Below are 19,373 nucleotides of genomic sequence, written 5' to 3'. Positions count from 1 at the left end.
AATGCCTCAGACCCTAATACTCAGGAAAAGGTCAGCCATGTCACAGACAGTGGAAAAAAATGAAGTATGTCAGCATTCACCAGCACTTCTCTGAAGAAAAAAAGCTGAACGCAAGATTGCAATTTGGCATCTCATTTGGAATAAGGTCAATATGAAGCAGCACCATCGTCAAGGGAACAAGCTCAAGAAAAGAAAAAGGGAGTCCTAACTGAGTGGAGGAGTATGATGGGTCTCTGTGACATTGTAGAGCAAAGTCTCTTTTCGAGTCTCCAGGGTGCCCAGCAAGGCAATGAAGGTAAGCTCCCCAGCCATGCGTGAGCCTTGGTGATCCCACCTGGGATAGTGCTGCTCATGCAAATGCCCACGTAGTGTCACAGGAGGATGAGGAAAGTGGTACACTTGGGGAGGGAAGGCTACAAACAAGAAAAGGCAGCAGTCACCCCTTCCTCTTTTAGGCGAGCATGGGGAGGAGATGACGACATACATAACATCTCATGACACAACCACACAGAAAAATGCAAAGGACAGCTTTCCCAGAAAAGCAGGGTAGAAGAAAGGAGCAGAAAGGAGAATTTCCTTTTCCTCTTCAGAGAAAAACATGAATAGTTCAGGCAAAAACTGTACTATTAGGGTTGAAGCACAATTTAATAGTCAGGATGGACAGAAAAAAAAAAGGCTGAGCAATCACTGGACCAGATCCTCAGCAGAGACCACAGAATCACAGAATGGCAAGGATTGGAAGGGACCTCTGAAGATCATCTGGTCCAACCCCCCCTACCAAAGCAGGATCACCTAAGACAGGTTGCACAGGAACACATCCAGTTGGGTTTTGAAGGTCTCCAGAGAAGGAGACTCCACAACCTCTCTGGGCAGCCTGTTCCAGTGGAGATGCTCCCCCTTTCACTGCAACAGGAAGGCCCTGGGCTGGGTGGCGGGGTCCTCTCTTCCCATAGCCCCAAAGAGCAAAGTGAGGATCACTGTGAAACCTCCCGCCCTCCCACCAACATGACATCTGGCAGCCCACGAAGGAGGAACGGGCACACACAGGCAGTTTAGCGGTAAGTCACGTACCTTCGGCCTACACAAGGAAACGCAGGTTCTCTAATACCAGTTGCTACTTTATGAAAGAAAAAGACAACTTCGCTTTTTTACAGCCTTGTAAGAAGCCGTTATCCACATGCATACACAGTAACGATGGTGGAATTTCTGCTCTGTCATAAAACACCCAAATAAATGAGCGTTGCCCTGACACACAGCATGGGAGCCAGAGCCAGGGAGAGACAATCTCTTCTGATGAGTAAGCAGGGGCGACGCGTGCCTGCGCAGACGCAAAGACAGCATGCAAAGGGAGTTGGGTAACACCACGAGGTGAGCCAACACTTTGCTGGGATCAAACCCTCACCCCCCTCCTCGTCAGGAAAACACCGCTATCACAAATTAGTCAACACTGCCACAAACCACCTCACCGCCAGCTCCCTGCTGAAGAAATCTCTCACGTGGCAGGCAAACCATCTGATTTCCTAAGCCAGTAGAGCTAGGGTGTTGGGCTTTTGCTTTCCTCTCCCCCCCACCCCCATCCCAAATCACAATAACTCTCCAAAACACTCTTTCAAGAAGGGAAACACCCATCGTGTCTACAGGATGTGAGAGGCGAAAGGGATGTGGGTTAGCTGGAGGAGGCGCAGCAACACGCCTCCGACTGCCGTGCCCTTCAAGTCATACCAGGACGTGCCCCAAAGCTCACAGCGGACAACGGTAGATCTTGCATGTCAATGTGGGACCTGGCTGTGGAGCATCCTACCCACCTCCCGTTCTAGCTTTCCTTTCTCGGGGCAGAACACAGCCTTTTCCACAGGGCACAGCTGCGAGGGATGAATGCAAAAGGTGTGAGATTATGGATCACAACAGTCTGCAAAATTTTTAAGTGTGGCCTGAATTATTTATGTTATTTTTTTTTTTTACAGACTATCTTCATGGTTTTTGAACAGGCGATACTTGAAGGTTGGGGCCTGGCCCTGCAAAGGGGACTCCTACATCCATACACCATCAATTTAGGGATCCCAGCTGAGCTGGCTGGTACTCATGGGCAAAGCTGTTTACAGGTTCTTGTGATTAGGAGACACCCTGAAGAAAAACCAAGCTATCACACTATGCGTATGAGCCCCTCTAGCACATCTCTACGTGCCTCAGACCACAACTTTAATTCTACCCCAACTTCCCTCTCCTCAAGTCGGCTCCTTTAGCACCTCAAACACCACAGCTAATAGTACCAGAAGGGGCAACAGAGCTAACAGCAGCACAGTCGGGTGTACCGGGGGAAGTTCTCACTTCACCTGAGCTCCTGACTTGCTAGAAGGCAGGAAAAGGTGAAATAGCTTAGCTGGAATAAATTTCCTTTTCATCCTTTATCTGCTCTGTCTCCTTCAGCCTGTGAACACCTCGAGAGCTGTGCAAAATCTTCTGGAGCAGCACCTTCAGGTATCAGGTGCGTTGACCTCAAGGCCACCATCTTATAAACAATGCAATCCAAACCTCCAAAGTCAAATCTCTGCACTAAAACATGTCCTTGTAAAGGCATTTGAATATATCTATATATTCATTACCTTGTTCTCTTTCTCTCCTTGTACCTGGGTTTGGGAAGAAAAAAAGACCGTTTCAGTAGAAAGCATCCTCCTGCCTGTCCCATTAACCTGCTTTCATTTCCCCTGGCTACCTGCACGCAGAAAGAAACAGCAAACCAGCAGCAAATCGCCCCTTGGGGTCGAGAGGGAGGCGTCGTTTCTTCCCGCTGAGACCCGGGACCCTGCCGCGACCCGGGACCCTGCCGCCCTGAACATTTAGGCTTCTTGACGGCAGGCCAGCAAGCAGACAAATGGAGCACCACCACGAGCCAGCCCGGCTAGCTAAGCACCCTCACTAGCGCGCCGTAGAGCCGAGCGCTCGTACCACCATCACACCACATAGCCGCCCTTGGCTCATCGCGAATTCGGGGTTACGTTATTCCCATGAACCGCGCCTTGTCTTCCCACACGGAAAGCCAACAAGGGAACATGCTAGCCTCCCGAAAAACCACACTCTGCGAGGAGGAGGGGAGTAGGAGGGAACAATGTCGGAGTGTCTTCAGTGAGCTGGAAGCAATCCCAGCTTCCAGCTGCACAATGACATACAGGAAGGAGTTTTGAAAGCTTCCCAGTCACAGAGTACCCTGGCGTGCCAGGCTCGGAGATGTCTGGACATAAGAATGGCCTTTAAAGCATAAGGAGGCAAGAGGACTGCAGAGCCCAGCATGCAGACCGGCCCTGGCAGAGCAGGGAACAGTGGCTCAAGCTTAGCTTTTTTTTTTTTCCCCTGGCATTGGATGCTAATTGTGTAGTCCAGATCCTTAACCTTATTTAGGTCAGAGGCTTCAACACAGAACAGCCTTAGAAACGCAGATCTTCTGCAGGAATGAGAAAGCCTGCTTGGCCAGACCCAGAGCTCTCTAGACCTTGGAGCTGAGGTGCGACCATGTGTCAGACAGGGATGACAGGAGGAGACCGCGGTTGATGGGCTGCGCCGGGCTCCGCACCGCGGTGCAAAATTATGCTTCCCGCAGCTTCATACACGATTTGCACGTTTTGTAATGAGCTCCAAGGCAGCTAAAGCAGCTCTGGGCGAGCTGCACGCAGGGCGTGATCCGGGATCGTGAGAGGATGCTCACAAAGACGTTCCCCGCCGGTTTGCCCCGATGCCCAGCCAGCCACCGCGATGGCACGCCTTCCTCCGCCGTGCCACAGATCATTGTCTTCTCCTGCCTGAATAGATGACAACCCCCCACAAAAACCGGCAGATAAATGGTGAAGGTGGCAATGCGGGCACCCCCAGGGAGCAGGAGCAAGAGCATTGCATGCTGAGCTCTGGTGACTAATTCGTTGGATTCAATATTGGGCATAAAGCAACATAAAGGGCTCCTGTGATTCTTCTCAATGGTGTTTACGCACCAGCAGGTCTACAAAGTACATGGAGCAGAAATTATAACCCTTTGAAAACACTGTTCTCATTCCCATTTCTGGATTATTCTGAGGACAAAGTAATCATTGCTCCATGGAAAGCATTTCAGACTATTTGAAGAGATGAGGCTTGCACAGGTTTTGTTAGCATGACTGCCTCCTGAAGTTGTTCCATAGAAACAATCTATAAAAACAATCAAACCAATGATTTAATACCTGTAGGCAATAATACAGGACTAAAATATCAAGCATGCCATTCATTGCACCCATAAGGCAGAATGTCAGTATGGAAAACAGGATGTAAAAATGGGGTGACAGGGAAACATGCAGAAGCGTTTGACTGGATGCAGCATACAGGAAGATGGAAACAAGGAGTAAGCAAACTGCCCAAAGTTTAGCCACCAACTCAATGGGAAAAAAACTTTTGGATCTGGCAGTGTTTTCAGGAGCATTCCATTTTCGAAGAGCAGACCTGGGAGGTGAAACTCAAGCCAAGCAATGGGAATAATAAAAATGGAAGCAACAATCTCCCTGCTTGCGTTGGACGGTGGACTCAAGCTATTCTATGAGCCTTGCTCCCCAATAACATGAAGTTGTCCTGCAGCAGATAAATACACATGCAGTTTACAGACAACATCTGATCAAGTCTTTAGGTTACAGTGACGCTGGAAAGTTCTCACGAGCAGCAAAAAGGAAAAAAAAAATCCCCTAAACAGCCAGAATGACAGTATAGACCACCTGGCAAAATTTCTCCCCCAGAAGAACTATTTTTCACACCATCATGCTTACGTTCCTAGAGAAAAAACACACTTACATACCAACTAAGGGAGTACCCACACTTAGCGCTGATCTGGCTGTAGAGTGCAAACAATCCCCCAAAACGTACCAATAAGTACTTGAAAAACCAGGGCATGGGGAGTCTTGCATGGACAACTCAGGCTTTCTCCTAAAATACCAGGGTTTAGCCACATCAAGCCGTACCTAGGCACGGAAGACAAACCACACTGCCGTGACAAAGCTGATACTCCTCCAGTACTTTCTATTTTTAAGAGATATTCTGAACAGCGCAGTGTTGAAGACCTGCTAGACAAAAAGATTCTCCTGATATAGGTTCATCAGCCTCTCCTCACAGAGCTGACATCTCCAGACACTATCTTCAGGAAGATAAGATGCATATGGAAGAGGAATTGTAAACTGTCGGTGCAGCATGCACCCGTACAGCATAATCAGATAGGCTCAACTGAAGACAGGAAAAAAAATTCTGAGTGCTCATGCTGCTAAGCTCCAAACATACACACAAACTCGTTTCAAACAACTGCTCTTGCAAGTTAAAAGTAATTCCACATCCAAACATCAGGAAGTTAACGGGGTATTTTTCTGCAGAGCTTTAAGTACCTCTGAGGAACAGAAATAAAACACGTATATACTTTTTTCCTTTAAAGCAGTGGTTACAGGAGTCTCCTCTATTTGCAAAAATTCGTAACACCCCCTGAAATAAAATGCAAAGCTCCAGTTTTCAAGCAGGTTTTGCCTGAAACTTGAGATATCTTAAAAGGTACTGATTTTCAAACTGCCTAGAAGAGGCTTCAGCAGAGGAGCAAGAAATGTTGCAGCACATCTTGGAATGAGAAGAGAACATTAGAATCATTTTGGAGGAAATATCACGGATGATCCAAGGAGAGTGAAGTTGTCAGTCTTGTAGGAGGGGGATGATACCATCCAACCCTCATGGCGTGAAAGCAAAGGCGCGATCAAAATGCACTTGCAATAACTGGAAGCGTTCGAGGTGTGGCAAGACAATTTAAAAGCCAAGCGAAGCCAGCAAAAAGGCTTTAGTTCAGTTGGACTGGAAATAGGACGAGGAAGGGGGTCACGTTCAGGTTACGAGGGCAAGCTTTGAAGGTCAGGTCAAAGATAGAGAAAGGTTTTATGAGGCAATTTCCTTTCAACCTATGGGCAATCAATATACTAGAATCTGCCCATCTTCTTGCACTTTCTTTTTGCCAAATTAAGAGTGCACAGCTGGGCGACGCAGAGTGCCACCATCATCCCCGCTCACAGCTCATTAGAAAACGCTGCTGTACCCTACACAGACACAAAGTCAAAAAGGGAAGGAGAAGCAAGTCAACCCGCAGCCGAGTCCAAGTGGTTTTGGTTTAAAAAAGAAATGGGAAACTTCACATGCTTAGAGGTGGCTTTTGCTTGTGCAGCACAACCTTCATCTACAGCCAACGTTTCCAGAGTTTTTACTGCCAGCAGCCCTGCGTGGAAATTGGCCAAATATCTATTAAACCCATGAGCTGCTGAATGAGGACTGTTCAATCCCTGAACCTTTATACCATCCTTTAAGCCATCGTTTCCTTTTCTGCGGTGCTACTTTGCACCACAGAACTCAGAAGCAATTAAAACAAGAAATTGTGGGGGTTTTTTTGGTAGCCAAAGGGTCATTTTTACCAAGAGAGCCCTCTGAGACCTGTTGGAAATAAGGCTGAGCTACCTGCCAGCAGTATCAACCCCTTCGCCCTCACCCAGGCCACATGCTGCTCCTTGCTCAACGCTGTGTTTTCGGGAGGGTGGCCAGCACGGAGGACGGCGGGCAGCGCTGGTAGCGCAGTCTCCATTGATTATGAAAGGGGAGTGTAAACACAGCTAGAGATAAGGGAAAGAACTGTACAAAGGACTAGCAGGAAGATACAGACAAGCAGATAGACAGCCAAAAATTGCACTACCATTGCTGCCAAAATCAAAGGTAAACCTAGGCTGGTTAGTCTAAAGGTTGCCAAAGGGTAGTCAGGTACCACTGCAGCATTTTCCTGCCAATAACATTTATTTTCACACTTAATTCAGCAGCGGCTCTGATGTTTTATACGCGGTGGGGATCTCGCGAAGGCACAGCGTACTTCCTCTTCCGTGTGCTGTGGTGCCGGTATGTGCCTCACCACCATCAACCCCACACGCCGCGAGAGGGGCACAACTCTTAGGACTTCGCTAAGGTGGTCCTCATGCAGGTGAACCCCATCACCACCTCCAGTGGAAAAGCCACATCTGCCTATGTTAGCTTGAGATGGTATTACCACCGGAAAATTGCTGCCTTGTTTAAAATGCAAACTGCTTTAAATAATGTAATAGTAGTCCTTCCCAGCGCAGACTATCCTCCCTGACAGGGCTTCACAGTTTCCCATCTTCTTGTCTGCTTGGAAGGAGGGAAAAAGAGGAGTAAGGTAGTCATATGCTACAGCCACAGCAAACCTGTGGAACTGACTTCGCACGCGTAAAAGTGACAAACTTGCCTATTTAACAGTACGTTTCTCCAAGCCAGATTAGAACGGCTTCTGCCACGACACCCTGTAATTCAACAGCATTAAGCTAGAGACACACTTAAGTCTCATTCGCTTAAACAGAAGAAAGAAAAGAAACCAAATGCAAGGCTTCTAAGTTAAGGTCCAGCGCCTACCCCGCAGCACGCTGCCCGCAGTCCGACGGCGGCCAACCTCCGCAGCGGCCATGCCGGGGCGAGGGCACTGACCGGCAATTACCCTGGGCCCGGCTGGAGCGCGGCCCGGCGGCCAGCGGGACAGCGCCTGCCCCTCCGCACCCTCAGGCCTGCGGCGGACGGACCGACCGACAAGGAAGCCGGGGTGGAGGAACAAAAAAAAAAGAAAAAGAAAAAAAAAGCGGGGAGCTATAAATGTAAAAGGATTCGAAGGATAAGTCCGAACGCAAAAGCAACAGCATCTTCACGCCGTAGGCGGGAGAGGCGTACGCCTTTCCCCCCCCCGCCGCGTTAAGCAACGGGCACGGCGGTTTCGCAGGACTGGCAGCGTGTCACGAGCGCGAGGGATTTGGCGCAGGAAGGCTGCCGCCGCGCCGCAAAAGCCGTGTTGATCAATTAGCTGTTCGGTAACCCATTAAAAACCCGTTCAGCTGTGAACGGCTTGGGCAGCTGTTGTAGCTAAATTTGCCCAGGAGCTCGAGCACCGTTACCTGAAACGCCTATAAAAACACAGGGAAAACAAAACAAAATGAAAACAGACACACAGAAGGAAAAGAAAATTTTCCAATTCCTCAGCCATATCGGTAAACCTACGGCATGAACTTGTCCCAAGAACAGCTTTGCCCCGTGGGATGTTCCCCACAAAGAGCGGGAGGGCATTACTCTGCCCTCCCCGCCCCTCCCGGCAGACTCAAACAGGACAGACAGACAGACAGCCTGCATAACCCCGAGGCTCCCTCATGGAGCCGTCAGACAGAGGGACTCCAACCTGCTCCGTGCAAGCGGGCTGCGTTTATTCCACTGCAAACACAACATGCCTGGGAACCCCGGTATCCCTGGCCACCCTTAGCGTAGATGACAACATGATCCCAAATGTATTTTTCCATAAGAATTCTTTTTTTTTTTTTTCAATTATATTTTTACAGACAGTTCAACTCCTGGAACATGTACACACATGGGGCACAAGCAGGGTAAATGTATTTCTCTTACTCACTGGCCTCTCATAGTTTTACCACAGGCCCTGAAAATAACAGCTCGGCGCTGACGCCTGGCTCCTGCCTGCACAAACCCCCCAGAAGCGGGGATGGAAAGGAGGTCAGCGGCGCTGATCCTCCCCGCCGGGGACCGAGCGGTTTAAAAATGCTCGTGCCATTTGAAAATGCCACACGGCTCGACTGGGATGTGGATACGCTGCATCTGCCAAGGGTGAGAGGAACTGGTTTCTCAGGAGAAAACATCCTTTTTTACCACAGCTACATATTCCCTTCACGGTTCATCTGCTGTGGACACGATGCCCAGCCTGCTCTTGGCAACTTATGGGGCATTTCAGAACCTGCCGTGTATCATCCGAGGAGGCCGAGATGAGGGACGGGGCCAGACCGAAGCAGGATGCGAAGCACAGCCAGACCTCCAGCCCTGGAGAGGAGGTCTTCAGCAGGTCTCACCCTCCCCTCAGCAAAGCCACCAAATGCTTTCATTCTCCGATAAATCGGTGGGGATTGCCAGCTATTATTCAAACAAAGCGAAGTCCCTCATGTAAAATAATAAATTAAAAAAACTGGAAATGAAGAAGCTACTGAGTTCCTATTTTTAAGCACTGTTATTAATAATGTGCCACAGCTCTTGTCTCCATCACCACATCGTATAATAGTGTTGAGAAATTACTGCAGAGTATCGTAATTATTTCAGTAAGGATGCTGTGCCTCCATCTGTCAGCGTACACCTGCATGGCAACGAAGAACAATGCAACTTAAAAATAAGTTACATGCACACTGTAATCTGTGTCCTATCAACTTTTCTCCGCTCATCCGGCCAAGGCTTGAAATCATTATTTGGGCAAGACTCCCAGAGAAACACTAATTAGAGGCTGAAGAAGCAGGGTCCTCCTGACAACACAGCTGTAGGAAACACACCAAAGCCCAACTCCAGCAAGAAGGGAGCAGCTAAATCCATAAAACCATATTCTCTCTTAAACGTCCCTGTTTAACACAGCTGGAGACCCGTGTTCACAGCGAGCCAGACCAGCACTCAGTTGCAGGGACAGTGTTTTCCTCTAGTTACGAGGGACTGACTGAGTTTTGGCTTGCACCTTCTCAGGAACTTGGGAGTATTTATAATTCCCCTGTTTGTAGTCCCTTGGTCTGTCTGTCTTGGTACGACCAGCAGCAGCAGCATCTTTTGCCTTCAGGAGCAGTCCTATTGCTTTTCTTTAAAGCCAAAGCTAGCAAACCACCCTTCCTGCAGCTCTACCGTGAGCCCTCAAACTGCAGAAGAATCACAGAGCATTGAAGACTTCTATTTACGGGACGGAGCCCCATGCCTAGACACCTAGTCTGTCTTCTACAGTCGCGTGGCACAAGCTTTCTGAAAAGTCCAGCAGGATGAGGTTATAGCCTTGTGGCCTCTGCTCGTGATTCAGGAGCAGGCAGTAAAGCATCACTTACTAATTCGCCCATTTATGGCCATATATCAGCCAAGCCATTTCACCTTTGCCGCGTGGAATACAGCAAACCCTGCAGTCTCAGCAGGAGTAAGTTGGCAGCTCCGCTTTACCGAAATACCTGCAATCTGCAACATGAAGCCAGTGACATGAAATAAATGTGCAGAATAGCCCAGAAGGCATGGATTGAAACGACGCAGCCATTAAGTGCTGCCAGATGTATCAAGTACGTATGTTGGGAGAAAAGAATAATATATCAACAAATGCTTTCCCCACTGATCTATTCCATCTTAGTCAGGCTTTATGGCACAAGTAACAGTGGCAGGGTATGACTGTAATGTCAAAAAGGAGAAAAATAAGGTTTATTTTATATGGATAAACTAGCCTTTAACTACATCATTTTTCCAGCCACATATTCTCAACTTCAAAGCAAATGAAAACAGCTGGTTAGATACAGCCTGTCAGATGCTCAAGAAATACACTGAGGCAGTTGTTCAAAGTCAACAAGATGCCCAGATCCCCCCTTAAAAGAGCAAATCCCTGGGAAGGTTACTCAGGGGTGATTTCAAGGGCCTGTCCTAAATTCCTGCGTCACATCCGAGGGAGGAAAGCTGGGAGGGCTGTGGCAAACCCCCCCAGATACACAGCTATTGACAGAGACCAAACAGGTTCAGACAGCTCAGTGCATCCGCCTCCAAGATCTCCTGTGGAGTGCATGGCTCCAGATGCCTTCTCCAAGAGTCTGGACACGAGGATGGCATACACCCTTCATGATCTTGCTGTAAGTCCACCCACTGCTTTTGATCTCTCTTGCAAAGACCCCGAAGTTGCAAAGTATCTCGAGCGAGCGAACCCACAGGAAGAGCAGATGATGCCCATATAGAGGGTCTCAGTACTGCATCCATATGAAGCAGAGGTTTGGAAATGGAATTAATTAATTTAATTTCATTAATTGACATCACCTGTTCCCCCAGCCAGCAGTTCTGAACGTGGCTGGGATCCCTACCCAAGATGGGAGCAGTACTGCAGAGGAGCCCTAAACCACCAAGAAGGCAGTCGTGCTTTTTAGCACTGAGCTCCGCAGCCTTTATGAGATTTGACCTAGACAAAGGAATGGGCCAAATCCCAAACAGGAGTAAATCAGTAGTTTTTCATTTCACTGGAAAATGATGTAACTCAGGGTCTGACCTGAGAAGATCTTGCTGCTTTCCCCTGCCAGATGGTACGCAGAAGGCTTCAGTCTCCAGCAAGTAAAATATTGTTGATCTCATATTGGTAGAGGCCAAAAAAAACCCCAAAAACCAACAAAAAAGCCAACCCAAGAAACTCCAAACACAACAGCTCTTCCATCACCTTATTTTTTTGTCCTCAGAGGTATTAGAAAGTACAAATTAATGGCAGCTTTACATGCATCTGTATTTCTGTTGCTCATAAAAATCCCTTTGTGAAGTGCACGTAGAAGGTATCATCTAACAATTCCTTTTTTTCTCAAGTTTTTCCTGAAGCTGCAGGAGGCAGGATTTCCTCCCTATTACATAAGGAGAAGAGTGTGTATTTTTTCTTTTGCCATTTAAGACTTATTAGCACGGTCAGGTTACCCAAGCCAGGCCCTCTTTCCTGATCTTTTCTTGCAGGGGCATTATTCTTGGCAAGGCTCCAGCCTAGTATGAACCCGACGGAGAAAAACCAAGCGGCTCTATAAAGAGAGAGACGTAAAACAGACACACCTCGAGGCTTTGCCAGGCCACTGAGAGCTGCAGCAACAGAGTAGAAATAACACATACAAGCCAGTGTTGAGCCTCCGAAGCATGCAAGTACAACCATCACTACTCCTACGATGTCGGTTTGGGGGGTGAGGAGGTGCGATCCTTTTCCGTCATCCTGCCAGGAAACATGGCTACAAGACAGAAGGTAAGGGATCACACCACATCACTTCCCAAACAACGCATCAGGCCCCAGTAGTAAATAACTACCCGTTCTAATGACCCTACCTCTCAGTCCAGACTAAGAGGTTGGAGATGAAAACAAAACCCCCACCCTATTATTTAACATAGAGAAATGATGGGAAAGTTGTTCTCCCACCTCCAGCAGGGACCTGAACGAGACTTTTTTTTCCTCGTCTCTTAATAGAATGAGAACCTCTGGAGAGTGGTTCGGGAATTTGCCTTTTTTTTAGGTGATGACAGAATGTGCTTAGGGTGACCGCTCCCCTGGAACACCTACCTGGGGTAAGGTAGGACTAGAAAGAAGAGTTTCCAAGTATGGTGGCACAGTCAGGGTTACCCTGGGACTACCTGTCCACCCGCTGCCTCCCAGGAGGCAATTTTGGGCTGAGGTTTACCTACCCTTCCCCCAGCAGGAATACTGATTTGCATCTCTGAGGCACAGAAATTGAGGTTAACTTCTTACCTTTGAGAGACCTCTACACTTCTATCTAACCAAAGTGAAAACAGCTAACCCATTACAAAGCTGGGGGAGGAAGAGAGCTGACATGTTCCTAAAGCGTAAGCATGGAGGCTTGCTGCCTAACAAACTAAGCAGAGGTAAAAAAAAAAAAATAATCAAATCATCAGTGCTAAGTACAAACCTTATATTGGTACTTGTATTTGTTACTCTACAGACATGTAAGAAAGAAATTTTTTACAGTAAGAACAGTCAATCACTGGAACAATATCCCCAGGGATGCAGAAGTGCCCCCATCACTGGAGGTTTTCAAGGTGCGACTGGACAAGGTGGTAGATAATCTCATCCAGGATCTCTTTCCCATGAAACATTGGGCCAGATGATCTTTTGAGGTCCCTTCCAACCTGGGCTTTTCTATGGTTCTGTGATTTTTGCAACAGGTGTTAAGGTTTTATTACTTACAGTTTTTGCATCTAGAAGGTGGAACTGTACCAAGAAGCTGACCAAAGAAAGCAGCAGCAGGAAAGAGCAGCCTGAACTGCTTGACAGCTGGAAGGAAACTGAGCTGGGCTCCATGGACCTGAGCCTCAACCTTGGTACCCCACCATCATCCTGCTACACACCACCACCCCCCTTTTTTTTTTTGAGAGAGAGAGAGAGAGTTCTGGCCTTGGACCCTCTACCAATTTTCATTTACTCAACTGCAAAGTATTCTTACAAGATGGAAAAAAATAATTAAGAGGTCTTCACAAAGTTACTGCTCAGTATTATAAAGTGTAATGAAAACCAGTTGGAAAACCTCCACTGCAAACCATGCTGGGAAAGGTGCACAACTGGTGGCTGCCCTTGGCTACTAGCAAACTTTCAAGCAAGTAATTAAACTAGAGGATGCACCTTTAGCATGCTCTGTGTTATTGATTGGTGTCACACATGCCTGCGTCACGCTTCTTGATGTGGTCATCCAGCGGGCGCCCCAGCACATAACAGCCAGAGAGGGCAGTCATGAGGTGTTGTGGGAGTCACAAGCTCAGTTTATGGCCAGGAGGGACAGGCCTGAGCAGGTATGGATGAGGAGTGGAAAGAGTGCCCTACCCTATGGATGTGGGGTACGGGACAGCTCTGGGGTACCTCCACCGCCCTTGGCCAGAGGAAACATCTCTGCTGGGGCTACTTCTCCTCCCCATGAAAACACTTGCTGCCTTTGACCTGAACTTGCTTGCCCTTTCGATCATGCTACCCTAACCCTACATTTTTCCTTTTTTTGGTAAGAAGAATCCGTTGGTTTCTTCATCCCCCCAAGAGTGGGAAGGACATGGAGATCCGCTGGAGGGGGATGACCTGCATCCTCAGAGACAGGCCAGCTCTGACCCCCTGTCAAAAAATTCCAGATTTGCCAAACCACACCTGCAAGAAATGTTGCAGGTTTGGGCAAATTCACCCCACATTTGGTACTTTAATCCACTTATGTGTCACGCTCGCCTCCACATTCACCATGTTAATCTCTTCTAAAATTACCCTCTAGTCCTCTGAATGAAAACACCTCGTTCCTCCACTCCAAACACTGTGATAAACATAGATCCTTGTAATATGAGAAACAGGGTGAGGACCTTGCTGTATTTCATTATTTTTGTACTGCGGCAATGAATTTCAAAATAGCTTAGCAGTAGTAGTCATGCTTACTGATTTGGTATACATTCCCTTTGCTGCTCTTCAGAAATTTAGCACTTCTGGGTATGAGTGTGAAGGTTTTGGGTTGTCTTTTTCCCCTCCCCCCCTTCAGCAGGTTACTCTACATGATAACATTTTATTGCTTGTTGTTTGTTTTGAATGAAGGCATGGCCCTCTTTCCTTCCCACACAACTCTTCCCTCAGTGCAAAGGCTACGCAGGGCTGGAAGACAGGAGCACCTTCATCTTCTGGCCTCACCTGGAATTGAGTAGTAATTTTCCCAGTTGTTAATGTTTGAAAGAACAAGCCCAAGGGGTCTCAAAGCTACTTGCTGTGAACTGGACAGGAAAACAAAAACAAACCCCAAACCAGCCTTTCAACTGGCATGAAAGTCCCCAAGATCTCAGATTAAGATTCTTTACTGCTCTTTACACAGTTTTAATACAGTCGTCTTGGCTCCTTATGTTTTATTCCTGGACTCAAAAAGCTAGGTGAGGCAGTACTCCATTTCCTGAGACCACCCCAGCCTACGAGGGACCAGCATGCAGGAGCACGCTTACGTACGTGAGGGCGGCTGTGCACGAAGCACATCAGCAAGCAGGTGTCCGTCAGCATAGCTTGTGAGAGCATCTGCCTACCGTCGCACTAAATGGCCTTCAGATCTGCCAGGCAAAAACTTGGGTCACAGCTGGAGACTTCAGCAACACATGTGGGACATCCACTGAGCACACAGAGCGCCTTGAAAACGCACCCCGTGGATTTCAGGAGGCTGGAGTGCTGGTGAGCCCCATGCAGTGGTGGATTCTTTCTTGCAGAAGCAAGAGATCAATTTCTCCAGCTGATTATCCACTAAAGTTGATTTATCTGAGCAATGACTAGTTTGCAAGGTATTTTATCAGTTCCCAGGGTACAGGACCAGAGGCGGGAGGGAGACCAAGGAGTTCACACGCAGAAAGAAGGCAGTTCCTGGCCTCAGCTGAGGCCGTTTTACAGCTGCAAAGCTCCACTCACCTCAGCAATGCTAGCGCAAGCTAGAGGAAATTCCTCCCTGAGGTGCTGAGTGTGACTTTTCCCAACGTATACTTTTTTTCCTGCATCGTGTTCATTTTTTTTCCTGTTCCCACATTTATTTTCCCAGGGAAGTTTTTCAGGCTTGTCTGTGGATGCACATTGCTCTCATTTCTTTCCAGCTTCTCATCTTATCACAACTAGGATCAAGTACAGAAAACAATTGCACCGTACTCTCCCAGTGTGATCGATGGCACATATACGTGCAATAAAACAGAACAAAAACAAGTACTTATATCAGCCTCCTTTTAAACTTCAAAGTACCAGAGAGACCTTTCACACCACCCAGAACAACTGAGTACCTGTTTGGTAAGGTGGATGGAAGCAAAGTACCATGCAGCTTAAGAGCAAAAATAAAACAAACTGCTAGAGCCACACCCTGTATACACAGTGGCCAGCTTGGGCTAATGCTGGCTTATTTTATAACTCACTTTAACTAGCTTTTTTAATAGGTGGACTGTTCTGGTTCCTCCCCCCCCAAAATGCTGAAGATGCAGAAGTGACAGACAGTTAACACTTCACTGGATGAGGTCCTCAAAAAAAAAAAAATTATATATGCAAATAAATAAAAATAAATCACCAAAGTCACTTTTCATCCAAAACTGGATTATTAGGATAATCCTGCAACTAGTGATAATCAGAGATGTTTCCTTTCTCAGCAGGTCTGTCCGCCTCTGCCCCCCACCAGACTCCATCCTAAGGTCTGCTCCAGCCAACCAACTGCTCACAAAAGAATGAGAGCGGTGGCAAAGAGGGAAGCACCGGATACCTGAACTAGCAGAACAGTCGAGGAATACTGAAAGATGTTAGGCTGAAGCCATCAGCGTAACGTCTGAACACCCCCGCCGGGTTATCATCTCCATTTTGGCTATCAAACAGCGACAGCTGCAAGATGACAGATGTTTCCTACGCAGGAGCATCAGGCTCCCAAGCAGTGCACAGCAGAGGTATCCCTGACCACAAATACTGTACCACAGCGCAGGACGTCACATCACTGTCACTGTCCTTCTCGCGTGCCCAACCTCCGCAACTGCACCGACAAGGACCGTTATTCAGCATTTTACTGGAAAAGGAATAGAACTCTCGGCACTGCTGCAGCTAATGGTTCATCAGCATCTTCCCCTCCCCACAATATCCCTTTTGCAGAAGTCAAAGAGTCCCCTGCCCCTATTCATTTCCAGCTGGAAGGTTGAATAGAAGCCTGAAAGAAAAGTTAAGTTTCCCAATGCTGTAAACTAAGTGCCAGACCAGCTGGGACAGATTTCACACATGGCGAGGAAAGGGCGAGAGTTATTTCTAAATCCTTCTTGCATTCTTACATTTCTGTATCAAGCAGAAAGTTTAGCAAGCGAGACATCACCAGCACCACTGCTTGAATACCTTACTCCAAAAAAAAAAAAAAAAAAAAAAACAAACAACAAACAAACCCAACTCTCAGCTTCTCAGTCATTAACACCAGAGGCATCATCCCACTTGATCACACCACAAACAGACCTTGCTCCATGTCCACTAGCTCAGTGAAATCAGGGGCTGGCCTGGTGCAGCAGCCCCCCCACATCTTGCCCCCCCAAGGAGGAGCAGTCCCTCCAGCTCAGCCGATGCCCCATGACCGCTCATTAATGAGCGGTGGTCACCCTTGCGGGACACGCCATGGCATTCCACGCTCGTTACACAGCCCAAATCATCCTGACTGTGCTCTCAAGCCTTTTTGATTTGAGGAGTGGATCCAAGGGACAGCTACAGCCCTAATGCTAACATTACAGAGATCACAACCCAAAAAAGACTTTCTGGAGAAGAGGCACTGGCAGGTGTCAGCTTGGCAGCTCCAAAAGAGGCGGACATAGCGCTGCATCCCGCCTCCCAGAGTGGCAGTAAGAGGCTCTGGGAAACACCGTAAGAAACAGGGTACATAGAGAGCAGCCCTTCCCCTGCAATTCCCCCCCAGCTTCTGGCAGGAAAGACAGTCCTCCATGACTTGTTCAAAAGGCTCTTGACAGAGAAACAATCCTTGACCAACCATTAACAGGCCCAAGGTGACCAACCATAACAGCTCAGTCTTCCCCGCGCAGAGATGTGTACACATCTTCCGCACGAGGTCTACCAGCTTTACGGGCTATAGTGGCTTTATCAAGGGATAGTCACTACAGTCCCAGCGTTAAGACTCAACCAGGGTTCCGTGCAAGAAGTGGGAAACATTTAATAATCCCAGGAAAGGTGAGTCCTACTAGGATCACAACGGGACTCCAGAGTGCCCAAACCGCAAAGGCATTAACCCACAACCCTGCATGGAGCTAGGCCTACAGGCCAGGTGCTTCCTCTTACCTGTTCTCCAGCAGCGTCATGCACACAACCTCTCGCACGCCTGGGTTGTTGGCTTTCTCGCTGGAGCAGCTTTGCAGATTCCAGGTGGCCACCCTCAGGACAGGTCTGCCGTCTCTCACCCCCCCGAACATCTCCACAGAGGGGCGAGTGGATATGATCTGGGTTGGACCCCCAGGAGGAAAGTCCAAGTCCTCGCTCTGGAGGCTCAGAGAAGTGGGGCTGGGGTGAGGCTTGGCAGTGAAGTTGAGGCCACCATTGGTGTTCGTTGAAGGGGGCCGGGACCGCTCTGCAAAAATCTGATGCCTGATTTTGTCCAGAAAGGAGGAATTGATGCAGTCCATCCTCACCAGGTCCTCAATACTTTTGAAGGGCCCGTGCTCTTTACGGTAGTCCACGATGCTGTTGGCGATCTTCTCGGTGATGCCACGGATGCTCATGAGCTGGGCCGGGGTGGCGGTGTTGATGTTGATCTTGGTGGCAGAGAGGTGGTGCTCAGAGGCCAGGTCCTTGCGCAGGGAGCTGGGGGAGTGCTGTGCCGAGCTGCCCTTGCTGCTCACGCAGATCTCGAACTTCACCTGCTCCAGCTTGGCCGCCCCCACCCCACTCACCAGCGCCAGGTCCTCCACTTTCTTGAAGCCACCGATGTACTCCCGGTACTCCACGATGTTCTGGGCCACCACCCGGGTGACCCCGGGGAGGGTCATCAGCTCCTCCTCCGTGGCCGTGTTGATGTTGAGCCTCTCCTGGTTGACGAGGATGTTGCTGAAGTTGCATGCCGCGCTGAACTTGCGGCTGTGGCACAGGTCCGCCGGGTCGCGGGGGATGGAGCGGTGGCAGCCCAGGCTGCCCCCCATCTCACCGCCGCCGCCGCGCCGGGCCGCCGCCGGAGCCGGGGGAGCGGGCGAGGGGCGCTGCCGGGGCTGCCCGCCCGCGACTCATGGGCCCCCGCCGGAGGCCGGAGACGCCCCGCGGCTCCGCGCCAGGGGACGGGCGGCGGCGGCGGCTACAGCGGGGCTCCCTGCGGACAGACCCGACACGACACACCCGGTCAGGCGGACCCCGGCACCCCCGCGGAGGGGCCCCCCGCGCCCTTCCTCCTCCTCCCCGCCCTCCGCGAGGGGCACCGCCGCTCCCTTGGCGCCGGAGGTGCCGCCGCAGACGCTGCCCGCCCGGCCCGAGCCCCGGCCCTGCCGCTCCGCTGCGAGCCCCGGCGCTCACGGCAGCTGCTGCCGCTGCCCCGCGCCCCGCCGGCGGTAGTAGTAGCTCGGCGGGAGCTCCCGCCCCCGCGGCTGGGCGAGGCGGGGCCGGGCGCCGCCGCCACCGCCTCCCGGGGCGTCCCCCGCGCCGTGCCCGCCCCCGCCCGGCGGCGGGGACCGGCCCGGGCTGCCGGAGGGGCGGGCGGGGCCGGCCCGGCGGGACAGCCTGCGGGACCTTGGCCCTGGCCCCGTCCCGGGCGCCTGCGTGGGGCGGGGGAGGATGAGGAGGGGTCGCTTCCTCCTTCCCCGCACGGGCACTCACCCCCGAAAGGTGGGGGCGGGCTCGCAGGGGGACTCAAGATGGGCGCTGCTGCTGTCACCTTGCCGCTAAGGGCAGGCTCGGCTCTTCCCGCCGCCGACTGGGGCGCCGGGGTCTCAGGTGCTCGGGCACTCGGCAGCGTTCCCGCCGCCCGAGTGCCCTGCGCTCGCCGCTCCGCCGCTGGCAGGGCACAAGCGTGTTTTCAAACCTCATGAAAGCCTCATCCGTCATCTCCGCTGGCTTGTTTTGCTGTTGCAGGCACTATGCTTTCATACATCTGGGTAAAGGCTGCCTTTTTTTTTTCTCTCTTTTTTTTTTTTTTCCTTCCTTCACATCTTAAGCAATCCTGAGAGCGCTCAACAAACTGAAACTCCCTCCCCCCGCCTCGAATGATGCTTTCGGATTTATTAGATCTGCATGCTAGGTCTGCCTCAGCCCATGGCCCCATGTCTACGGCGTGCCTAGCCTTTCCCTG

General features: G+C 50.0%; 1 protein-coding gene across 1 annotated transcript in view; it reads right to left on the bottom strand.

The window, feature by feature from the left end:
* Positions 1–18,237, bottom strand: part of EEPD1 (endonuclease/exonuclease/phosphatase family domain containing 1) — a gene marked incomplete at both ends in the record, with an annotated part of 65,407 nt that extends 47,170 nt beyond the window's left edge. The window contains one exon of the mRNA XM_082014776.1: positions 17,384–18,237. Coding sequence (XP_081870902.1) covers positions 17,384–18,237 — 854 coding nt within the window. The remainder of the gene's footprint in view (positions 1–17,383) is intronic.
* Between the last annotated feature and the right edge of the window lie 1,136 nt (positions 18,238–19,373).

This window comes from Phaethon aethereus, assembly GCF_964289735.1.
Source record: "Phaethon aethereus genome assembly, chromosome: 2".
Lineage (NCBI taxonomy): Eukaryota > Metazoa > Chordata > Aves > Phaethontiformes > Phaethontidae > Phaethon > Phaethon aethereus.
This window is presented reverse-complemented; position numbering and strand designations above follow the sequence as displayed.